We start from the raw sequence: 13,041 nt of genomic DNA, 5'->3' as shown, positions 1-13,041 counted from the left end.
GTGAGTTGAATTTGTTGCCTTCTCGATACGCATACTCTCCTTTCCGTTAGGTAGTCCTTTATAACGTTAACCAAGTATATAGGGGCCTCCATTTCGTTTAACTTTTGTATTATGAGGCCCCAGTTAGCTGAATTGAATGCGTTCTTAATGTCCAGCAACGACCTTTGCGGAATCCGTATTGTTGTTTCGATGGAGCTGTTTTGCTGTCCAGCAATTCTTCGAGCCTTTTTACTATAAGTATTTCGTGATATTTTCCCAGACAGTCTAACAAACATACCGGCTTATATGAGGCCGGCGAATCGAGGGGTTTCCCAGACTTCAACAACCATGCAGGTTTGCTATTTTTAGTTCCTTGGGAAACTCTTGCCTACTCACAAAAAAAATCCAAATTATCAAAATTGTGATTTTAAAAAATGAATACAGCCACCGAATAAGTCCGTCTAAAAGTCACATTAGAAAGTACCTCGGATACTTTGAGTCAATCACAGATTGCTGATATCGTTTTTTATTTATTTATTATAAAATTTGATTTTTCGGGCAAGATTTTTATTTTGTCATGACTAGAATTAGAAAATTCATGTTACTTTCAATTTCTCCTCCATTTTTCATTAATTTTCATGGCAATAATTATTAATTCACAATTTATTAATTACTGAAATGACAGTTTTTACTCTCATGTAAATAAACACGGTTGTGAGCTGACACCAACAACAACTATTATCGTACTTGTACATTTTGTACATAATATTTTTTGCAATTAGTTTATTATTATTTATTGTGAAAGTCAGATGATGAGCAAGCGCTTACAATATTAAGTCACTGTTTTTCATCAATAAGCGTTTCAACTATTTATTTATCAATTTGACCAACAACGCCAACAAATTCTTCGAGCATTTACATCATATTTATTTCTTCGATTAGCTTTCCAGTTTAAGCCTGATGTTGAATGTTATGCTCATTCCAAAGTGGTTATTGGACGACTATATGTAGCATGTTCTCGCAATATTGTTGTGATATGTTTAGATAGCTATCAAGAATTTTAATTTGAAATATATTTTCTTTACTTTAATAAATCCCTCTTTATTAACCTAAATAAAACTTTCTTTGTCTACCACGCTTTCGATCCCTACACTCTTATAATAAGTAATCAAGTTAGTCACTTTTATTGAACATCAACGTTTGTCTTGTAAGCTAATTAAATATATTTTCAGTATAATTGGGCTGAGCTTAGTATTGATACTGAAATTTCAAAATCATAATTCGACATAAAATTTTATGGCTTCTTTTTCCCAGAACCGAACAAATTTTGTCATATTATATTGGGACTAGCTCTTCTCCAAAATGCTTCTAGAGCTACAAAGCTAAACTCAACTAACGATAGCGCAAATTATGTTCTACGTTTTCAGATGCAGAATCTTCCGAGACCATCCCAACAGCAGAAACTTCCACATCAAATATGAATTTAACAGCTCTAATCGTGGGATTAGCGTGCGCAGCAGTGCTTCTAATTGTAAGCATAGTATCAGTGTCTGCGGTATTAGCCTGTAGGAAACCCAAAAACAGATTAGTGCAACGAAGAAGTAGAAGGAGTAGCAAGCCTCCCGACGACTTCGATCTTTCCGAAGACGGTTTCGGTGAAGGTTTTCATAGAAGAAGTGCCCAGTATAGGGCTAGTATGTATGGGGAATGCGAAGAAAGGATTTCTAGGATGATTGAAGGTAAGCAGTACTCTTACGAAACTCTATGAAAAGTTTTCTTGTTGATGAGATGAGGTATTTTTGATTATTTAATTGGGTGTTTTTGTATTGTATTACTCTATCCAAACTTCATAAAGAAGAGTATTATAGATACATATAAATGAAATTTTGAATAAGTGAAGCGATTTAAATGTATATGAAAGTCGATTATATTAACAGAAATCTAATAAAACTATTTCTAATGTCTAGTATTGTAGCTTGCAGAATCATGCATGTTGTGATGTTTCTCTGATAACAGACTTCTGGTTATTATTAATCACTTGGTGATAAAACTCATAGTAAGCGCCTATATGCTCTCTATGTGGTTTATATCAAGAGTGTAACCGAGACTACTGGTTTTCTTCTGACTCAAAATTAATTATATTTATCCCATTGTGGCAGGGTGCGTCGTGTGTAAAGATGTATTCCGTATCTACAAGTCGTGGCACTTAGGACGAAAGAGTTTTTGCCCATAAAAATTTGAAACTTTGATTTAACGGAGAAGCATTCATGTAAATGTTTATCATAATATTGATTCACTCACTTATCAAAAAGTTACATAATCACCTACTTGTATTTCTACTAACAACAGAAACATTTGCAAGGCTTGTTTTATGTCTTTGTGGATGTGTAGAATTAAAAAGAAACATTCCTGTATTTCTCTTTGTTTACTTGAAGATGTGTCGTACAAAATATATAAAATATTGATTTTATCCCAATAGAAAATTGCAATTATGTCTTTAAAGTTGAAAAAGTGATATAGTAACTAACAATACCAACTTTCTGAGCATTTCCAGCAAAAAAATATGCATAAATATTTAGAGTAACTATATTTCGATAGTATTTTTTGATACGTCAACATCAGACATATTCTCACTTATTCGAAAACTACTGCATACTTTTCATACTTACTCACTCAATTTATTCATAAATTAACACTAAGTATTCTGAACTATGCACTACGACTTATCGCTAAACACTTATCTAATACATATATTAATTTATTCAAATACACCATTCATTTGTATATCTCAATGTGTTCGGAATGGAAAATTATCTACTGACTCTCGGTGATAAACAAGCACTAATTTATAACATAAAAGAATTTCTAGAATTCCAGTTTGTAAACAAATAAATAAATCGAAAAGCCTTACTAGAAATTGATTTAAAAATCATTATAAATCTCTGCTGTATATGTAGAAAAACATGTAGAAAAACAATATCCAACGGCTTTAGGCGCAAAAACCAAATTTTAGACTTTTCCATTAAAGCCGAACAGAATCAGCCTCATGGTCCAAGTTGTGGACGAGTTCGTAACAATATCAATGAAGTTTTTTTTATACTCAACGACGTATTTTCTACTAAAATGTTCATAAACATCGCTCATTCTTCATTCTAATGTAAATTCCAATTGTTCAAGACCAAATTTCATCTTCTCTGTATACTGTTTGGATAAGAATATTTTCCGAAATTGATAATATAGCTGACTAATTCCATTTTGTTCACATCACTCTAGAAGTACAAGAACTAATGCAATGAGAATGCAAGAAGTCTGAAAAAATAAATTATCTATTCAACAATGGATGTTGTTTAGTATACGCCTGTGGTTATCAAAATACGCTTCCGAACTCTTATTTTGGTTCTATTATATCCAACCATTTGAAATGTATAAATACAAAAAGGTCTTCAATTCCCTTTCTCCTTAATTATACATTCAACTACTGTTGAAATGAAATCTGTGAATTTCCATCTTAGTGTTATTGAATATCTAGTTAGGGACTTCCACTTTCCGATGAGTTGATCTCTTCCACGGGTTTGACTCACTAGAAGCGATCTTGAATTATCATAATAAAATACGTAACCTCCAGAGTTTCAAGTTTCTCTTTCCTCAATTTCAATGCGGCGCTGTAAGATATTTCAACGTCACCATACCACATCGACAAAACTCTCAAAACTATTATACCCTCACAAAACTATTAAACTATCAGAGGCACTTATCTGCATACGTGGGTCTGTCGACGGCCTTTATTTGAGCCTCCATTTAGCCGATGTTGGTCCGAACGAACCGCTTGTCGAAAGTGTCACTTGCAGATACTTTGTACGCCGTCACATTGTAAACGCTCAACGAAGACTGGTTGTGATATAAAGATATATATTTGTTTATTTTTTGTTTGTTTTTTTCTCTTCTTCGCTAAAAATCAAACATTCAAATGCTATACTTTTCGTGACAGGGTGATTTACATTTGAAAATAACCGTTTAAAAGGGAGCTCATCAATATGCGGCGTTTCAAACACTCGATGTTCTTTTTCGATATATTCTTTACGTACCAAAAAAATAATACTGTACAGTATGTCCAGCTAAAAATGGTAACAATCTTTTTCATGCAAAATTTATTTATTTCATTTATTTATCACACCCATTCCGTACTCCAAGGACCGACTAATCGGTGACATACAGGGAAGTTCATATAGTTAAACAAGCTGTATAAGACAAATAAACAGTAATACTTAATGATAAAAGAAGAGTAGATTGATTTTGAGTTTCGATTACTCAAACTTTGTTTTCATTATAATGAGTACTTGGAGGAAAAAATGTTTACCAGAAAATAGGTGGCAAAAGGCAGAGTAATTTTGAATTTAAAATAAGGAAATATATATTTTAATTATACTTTTTTTGCGTACAATTTTTATGTCACTGTGGGACTGCTGTAGTAAGGGAAAATAAACTTTATAGGAAATCATTGCAGAGAAAACCGTTAAAGTACGTTATATTTTTCAAGATTTCCAGTTTTTTGAAAAAGCTACTGTAGATAGCCATTTGAGTGAAGCTATTTTTGTTGCTACAAGCTCAGCAATGGCTTCAAAAGTGTTATCCGGACTCTTTTTCATCAAAAAGAAACATTTATTATTGGTTTGCTGGATTTGAACGTGGTCGTACAGACACCAATGATGGTGAACGTTCTGGTCGTCCAATTGACGCGGTTACTCCAGAAAACATAAAAAAATTCCACAAATTGGTTATATCTAATTGTAAATCATAATCACATGAGGCCGTAAATATATCAGCAGGTAATGTGTTCACAATTCTGCTTAAACATTTGACCATAATAAAGCTTTCTTCAAAGTGGGTGCCACGTTAACTCACAGCCACTCAAAAACAACAACATGCTAATGATTCAGAGCAGCGTTTGGCTTTGTTTATACGTAACAAATGAGATTTTGGTCTACATGTGGCAATGGTTGAAACTAGGATGCATCACTCCACTACAGAATCAAAACGATGATCGTCTGAGTGAACTGCAGCCGGTGAACTACATCCTAAGCGTCCAAAGGCAAAACTGGGAAGGTTATCTTAATTATCTCCAAAAGGAAGAGATAATAGCGAAAATAACATAGAGTTGTTTCACCAAGACCATGCACCTATTTCCAATTCGATACCAACGGTGATTAAATTGAACGAAGTACACTTCAAATTTCTTCTTTGTCCACCGTTTAGTCTAGATCTAGCCCCACGTGATTACTGGCTATTCGTTTTGATCTCAAAAAATGCTCGCTGGTGAAAAACAAATCCTTCTACAAGCACGGCATCGAGAAGTTAGAATAATTGTATTGCTTTCGAAGGAGATCAATTTGATGAATAAAATCAATTTTTGGTAACAAAAAACAGAGTGTTGATGTATCTTGTAACCACAAGTTGCTTAAAATGGTATGGTTAATATTCAACAAGATCTTTTCCCAAAATATCACTTGAATAAGCAAAATAAAGGCAGGGAGGCTGATCTCAATCATTTGTGAGATCGAATTTTATGTTTGATGATACAAATCGTTTGAGAGTAGTTATGTTTGAAACTTAAAATATTTGTTTTAAAAATATATTTCTTGTGCTAGTAGCTTGAAATGTATTTTTACAAATATCGATGGATACTTGCAACTAAAAATAGTTAGAACAATAGCTATGAATCAATCCAAAACTGAAAAAGTTATAAGACGTGATAAATCGTTCAAAATGATTCATAATAAACATTTATTGTTAATTGATTGATTTCGACAAACAGAACTGCGTAAAAATACCTACATACAGACACTTACGGTTTTTACTGTTTCTCCATTTCTTTTTAAATTTTCTAAGGATAATAAAAACAGTAAGAAATGTGAGAAGAAAGTACAGACAACAATGCATCATCAGATTCACATGTTATGTAAATATGAACGATAAGCTTCAATCTCATCTCATGTGTAAACAGCATTTCTAGTATATTATATAACATGTATAGGACTGTATATTTTATAGAAAACAAGTGCCTACGTTCGAGAACTTCCAATAACAAGTATTCTCAATTCGAAGGAGATTTTTCTAAGACGTAGTGAATGAAATTTTATGTATTCATTATTTAATATAAAATGTAACTAAATTCAATCAACCAATACTCTCCGTATCTCGTGAATATTTCAATTATTCACTCTATTATTCAAAGAAGACATTTTTTGATTTTATACATATGAATATAACGATTATATCGTAAGTAGTAACAAAAACATCTAATGTATTTTGTCAGACTTATTTCATCTTTGAGTGCATTTTTTGGGATTGGTTCATCTTTTAATTTATAAACTCACTCAACCGTGGAATAGTATATAGTATAACTAGTGTTGAAAATGGAAGATTTCACATGGATTTACAGAATTGAGCTACAAACTTCCTACACGTACTTTACACGTAATGTTTCCGACAACCACAGAAAAACGGACTCAGTATCTATTATCTGAATTCGGCGAATGTTGGCGATAATTATTGCTGATATTCTCCTGTACGAGTGCCCTGTGTAAGTTTCTGGGTAAGCTAGTTTAAAAAATTGAGTAATGTTTCCAGTCAATACACCAAATGTATTGATTTCCTATAAATTGGTATGTAAAATTTCACACAATATTTCTCCATTCCTTACTGTTTACAGCTTTTTCCATCAAATTCTGAACTTTATTATTTTTTAGGTCTTCCATTACACCATCTCTTTCTCTGTCGCCGATTTCTCTTTTTCCCTATTGATCTTCTTTGCAGTACTAATTTTGGCATCCCTTCTTCATGAAGTCTCTCAACATGTCCCAACCATCTCACTCTCTGTCCCTTAATAAACGAGCTTCTTGTAGCTTCTCCATAAACTTCCTCCAATTCTTTATTAGTTCTCCTCCAGCTCTCTTCTGTGTGTACTCCTCCGTAGATTCCTCTTTTAATATCCAAGTCTGACATGCATATGTTGCGGTGGGTCTTACTACCGTTTTATATATTCTTATTTTTGTTTTTCTTGGCACGTATTTTGACTTCACCAGTGATCTAATACTTCCGAATTTTTGTGTTCCTTCAGTTATTATGGCTTTCAGTTCAAATTCTTCTACAGCGTTATCTTCTATTAATACTCCTAGATACACAAAGTTGGAAACTATTTCGTGTATCTCCCATGATTATATATTTTGCCTTCTCTTGATTTATTTCTAGTCCAAAATTTTTGGCTTCCTGTTCCAATTTTATTACTGCTTTCTGTAAGTGTTTCTTGGATTTTGTTATCAACGCTACGTCATCTGCGAAAGCTAGACATTGTCATTCGTTATTGAAGATTGTCCCATCGCTTTTTAATGTAGAACTTCAGATAATTACTTCTTAAACCATATTAAATAATACAGTGGGAAGCGGGTCACCTTGTCGGGGTTCTCTATTGACATGAAGTTCTTCAGACTCATACCCTTTTCATATCACTTTATTTTTGGTTTTATCTAAGGTTAGCCTTACTAATCTGATTATTTTTGCCGGTACTACTAATTTGCTTAGTGCTGCGTACATGTTGTTCCTATTTATTCTGTCATATGCCTGCTTAAAATCTATAAACAAGGAATAAAGTGGTATCTTGTATGCATAGCAGGTGGTTTGTAATTCTTTTAGGGAGAAAATATGATGCGTTGTTGACCTATTAGCTCTAAAGTCTGCTTGATATTAGTGTAAGTATATTAATTGTGAAGTATTTTGATATAACTTATGAAAAATATTAATAATTACTGATAAGTGATAGATATTTTTATTCAGCAGACAAATGCAAACTAAAACTAAAACAAAGATTACCAGCTTTATCGAATTTTTTCATCGATTTCTATTGGCAAATATATTCACCTATCAAAGTATTTTCATTTGAAAAAAAAATTTTATATGATAAAACAGAAATTATTTTCATGAAACTTTCTACAACACAAACATTAATGTAGAGTATGAACAATATTTTCAGTCAGCATATATCCCACAGTTTTCAGTTTTTTGTGAAGGCACATCCAATAAAACTCGCTCTATTTATCCGGTATTTGGTTAGAAAATAAAAATATTAGCAATGCAATTGATTTCTCTATTATTTGATGTCAACAAATTTTTCAATTTCCAGGTATTTTTAGTATAAACAAAATTTTACTGTATAGAATCTATTTATTTATTCAAATGAATATGTTTCATGCAATAAAATAATATAAAATACAAATTCAATTGAAGGAATTACAATTTAGAAGTTAATAGATACGAATATTTATTTTTAAAATAGTTATTGTCTTGTTTGCGACACTCAAAATTTCTCGATTATGAGCTCATTGTTATAATGTATGCTCCAAGTTTAGAGACATATTTATCTGTACGACAGATGTACTGTGGTTCGTCGTAGCAGCCTGCAATTAGTTCTCGTGGAAAACAAAATGTCACGAATTTCCAGAGTACTGAAATTAAGAAACAAATTAAGACACGCCAAAGTTATTTTAAGCATTGGGTGCTAATTATATTCTCTAACTATTATTTATTACAACATAATATGTACAAATATTTTGTTTGGTAGTTTTTCTGGTTAGTAATTTTTGACAAGAAGCTATTGAAAAAAATGGTCTTCGTGTTTAACGGCCACTCTTCTTATTTACTTCGTATTTACTTTCGATATTCCTCTGAAATTTGTTTAGTAGTATTTTTGAAGAAGCGACTATAAAATCAAAGGCTTTAAACCTCAGTACTGAGTTTTCGAGACAACGAATATCTGAGATAATAATTTATTCAAAGTCAGAATGTTTTTTCCAACGAACTTTCGTATGGTCTAACAATTCACGTTTTGTTCTAACACTTTTTACCAATTCTGAGATTTCCTGTATTATCGATGAATATTCAAGATTTGCATCATCAGAACAAGTTTGAAGAACAGTGTGTTTATATAGTTACATAATTTGTTGATTTTACATATTGATACCTATAAAGTAAATCAAACTCTTTTGGATCAAGGCCTCCTGCATAACTCTACCAGTTAACATTATACAATATTTTTAATAGTGCAGCATTTTTCACTACCTCAATAAATTGTTGACTTTCAAAGTCATGTTTCTCCGTTATTACTCTAAAATTATAAATTTTAAGAGCGAATTTTAAGAGCCATAAAGCACTATCTTTCGAAATTGTAGCTTTGTATTACCCTATTTCTAAAAACTTAAAAGGCAACCCTCGCAGGTTAATTTGAAATATACTCCCCCCGGTATACTCCCAATAAAGTCACACGGCTGGCCTTAATTAGGTACTTTTAATTAGTTATAAAATCGAGTCGATGTATTCTGTTTGAAATATTTATATACCAATGATACGTTAAATATCAGTACTATTGAAAATATGGGCTGTTATTAATTGCAAAAAAATTACATTTATTTGCGAAATATGAAGTTAGGACACCCATTTATAAAATTTATTATAAGTTGGAATAAGTCCATTGTCCGATAGTCGCCGCGATTCGAAGTATTGGGAATTAACGGGATACAAAGCTTTAGAAGCCAACTGGATTCTTTTGATAAGGTTGAAAGATTTACTTTCATCCATTTTGGTATAAACGTAGTTCTTTCATTTGCTTTGCTGGCATCTTCCTAGGTTTGCTTGATTTACTGGACAAATACGTAAATGTGAAATAGTCTCATTCTTCTTCTCTCCGGTTAAAAAAATTGGTTCGATTTCAGTGCAATAAAATTAGAGAATGAATGTAGCTCTAGAATTGAGGGCTGCGTAGACGAATAAGTTAGTTTTGATAAACGAGAAACCATAAAGAATGAGATAAGTATGTGGCTTGAGGAGTAGTCTAATCAAATAAAAACGAAATTAGTCAGCTACATTATCGATGCATAAAAATATTCGAATTCAAATGCCACCGAAGCGTGATGTGTCAACTAAGTAGTGCCTTCATGATGATTCATCTGTATTTTCATATTTGCTCTATTTTTTAGTGAAACAATTAATTTTTTTCACATATTGAAGATATACAAATAATTATTATATTCTGTGGTTCAGAACAAGAATCAGACCACTGTTTAGATTCATATCGTGATTAAAATAGTTGTGAATACAAATATTTCATAGAGCCAATACAATGAATATGGAATCCCAAACCACTACAGAGACGATAGAAGAACAATGAAATGTGGTCTTTAACAATCAAGGTTTTAGTCTATTCTTTTTTAATGGTACCAAATTGAAAACAATGAGTTTATTTCTTCAATTAAATTGATATTCTTGGACTGAAAGTGTAGCTGCAGGTATGGATCCAATAGACCACAACGTAACGATACCTTAAACTTTGTGAACAATTTGGAAAATAATGATACTTTGACATTTTCAGATCCCATGGAATATTTGTAAACATATTCACGTTTCATATTGAGTCTATTTGGCGAAAAATGTAAGATAACGTTCTCTATAGTTTACCATCCTTCATCGTCATCGTACACTATTTATGGTATTGTTAATAAAAAAAAATTGGGTAACAAAAACTTTGACTCCTAAATAGTCATCGAGAATTTGTTTACCGAATGATACTCTTAAAAAAATGATACAAAAAGAACAAAGGGAGAGAAAGAAAAAAGGGGTGATTTGGAGACGTCACACATTAGCAGGTTTTGGATATAAACCTCTTAACGATAAAAAATAGATGCCCATGATGACAAGTTTCAAGCGAAAAAAATCATCTGTACACAGCCGATTTACTCACATCAGATAACACACTAGTGTTCACTGAGATCCTCAAATTGCATCACAAATGCATCAAACGAATCTCGAGAGTCTACAGAAATGGTTAAGAATATGACGGATTTAAGTTAACCTTCACAAAAAGACGAAAAAACTCCCTCCGTTTCAAAAAACGAAATTCTACAAAGTTCTTGATATCTATTCAGATAGGAGACTTTCTTGATGGGAACACCTCTTTAGTAGAAGAAAATAGCTTGGGATTGAACAACTATATTTGATAATTGGTGGAAAATCCCAAATATCCATCTAGAACAAGCTAATGGTGTATAAGAATATTTGGACGATTGGAATGCAGTTCACAGTCTATTTAAATATTATTGAGAGGTTTCAGTCAAAAATTCTGGGAATGATAGTGCTCCATGGTATGTGTATATGCCCAATATCATAATTGGGATATACAAATCTTCTCGGCTGGAATGAATTGAAGTAACTAGTGAAAAGTACAATGAGAGACTTCAGTCTCACCTCAATCAATGTCAATGTTTTCATCCCACAAGTCATTTTTATGTATTGCCTACCATTTACTTCTAAACATTTGAATAAATTGATAAAATTCTGATTTTAGCCACCGGTATAATAGATTCTGATTACAAGCCGAAATGAAATAGATAATTCTGATGAGCTTTGTAGGGTGTATTAGAGATAATTATTAAATTATCATGAATCCCTGACAAGTGTGTAAAATTAATCCGATCATTTGAAATAGTTAAAAAGAATCCAAAGATTTCGTAACACTGATGACCCTATTAAGGGTGATTATACAATTACTAAAATTATTAAAATGCCATCGATTCTTGATAATTAAAAGTTAATCCAATGTTTAGAAGTACAGAAAAACCTATTTTCTAGTTACCATTACATAGGTATATAAATACATACTACAATCGATTAAAAAAATAAACAATAATAAAGAATAAAACAATAAATATGATATCAGTATGAATCATAAAGGACATAAGACATTATCCAAATATTTCATTGAATTAAAATTTAAAACTTCCAAAAGCAAAAGAAATAATATCATATATTGAGTGCCTTGTACTAATTGCGAAGTTGTCTACATAGGCAGACATCTCATTATTTAGAAAAAAGACTATGAGGTCATCAATACAAGAAAAAAATTAGAACTGCATTAACGAACCATAAAAAATTAAAAATAAAAACATAAATTCGATTATAAAGATTCAAAACTTCTTGAAACGGAATCTAATACATGGAAAAGATAATTTTTAGAATTGGTTCACATTCATTAGAACGAAAAAGCTATGAATGATAAAAAAGACCTAATAATTGTAGTACAATGTATAGTTATAAATTCTGATAAAACTGCAATCAATCTAATTGATTACTGCTACATATTTGAGATGTGGGAACTGAGGAAAAATTAATTGTTCTTATTGGAACAAATTTCTGTTTTGATGTAGGTAATATATTGATTGATATAAATACGCAAATTGTTAGTATCAATATCCTATTTTGATGAAGACTGAAGTGAGTAGAAACGTCAATTTTTATCAATTTTAAAATAGAAGAGACCTAAATCAAGAACATTTGGAAGCATTAAATACATACTTATCAAGCTAATAAAAGCATGTTTATAAATTTTGCATAGAGCTCTAATGATCAATCTATGATACTATTTTCTGATAGTAGAAGAGTTATTGTGGAAAATTGGCCGGTATGGTAGGAAATTTAGAAGTATAATTTCATATAAATAAATTCTTGTCGTCCATTTCAAGTGAAAAGTTTGATCTATACTTCCTGTAAATAAAATGCAAGACATAAATGCGAGATAATGCCGTTTTGTTTATTTCCTCAATTTATCGTTGTAACACACTAACTTGGGAATATATTAGGTTTACGAGATGACATAAGTTCAAGTTTTGAGATCCCAGAGGAAGGAGAGTATCTCGTTTTTGATATGAAAATTGCGGTTTTATTCATATGCATCTTGCTATTTTATAATATTTGAGACACAAATGGTACGTTGTGGTTATTATTTGAAAAATATTGGCGGCTGTCTAACTCATTTTACGAGCTACTAGAATAACATTTCTGGTATATTTCTAATGATAACAATACTCAAATCCCACTGTTGCAAGCAATTTTTGACCATGATACTCTGAAAGAATCAGTATGATCTATTCATGGCATTGGAAAGTTTTGATGATTTTTCTCAAGTGCTTTCAGAATTCCAATTATTTTTCGATTTACAAACTGCATGAAGTAGGTCTAGGT

At 31.6% G+C, this 13,041-nt stretch overlaps 1 protein-coding gene across 2 annotated transcripts in view; it reads left to right on the top strand.

Moving 5' to 3' along the window:
- LOC130891618 (hemicentin-2) overlaps window positions 1-13,041 on the top strand; it is a 173,904-nt gene that overhangs the window by 148,064 nt on the left and 12,799 nt on the right. For both annotated transcript variants that reach the window (XM_057796458.1, XM_057796459.1), the window contains exon 13: window positions 1,407-1,718. In XM_057796458.1, the coding sequence (XP_057652441.1) occupies window positions 1,407-1,718 (312 nt within the window). The remainder of the gene's footprint in view (window positions 1-1,406; window positions 1,719-13,041) is intronic.

The sequence above is a fragment of the Diorhabda carinulata genome, chromosome 3, assembly GCF_026250575.1.
Source record: "Diorhabda carinulata isolate Delta chromosome 3, icDioCari1.1, whole genome shotgun sequence".
NCBI classification, from domain to species: domain Eukaryota; kingdom Metazoa; phylum Arthropoda; class Insecta; order Coleoptera; family Chrysomelidae; genus Diorhabda; species Diorhabda carinulata.
The sequence above is the reverse complement of the archived record's forward strand: the minus strand, read 5'-3'. Positions and strand labels throughout refer to the sequence as shown.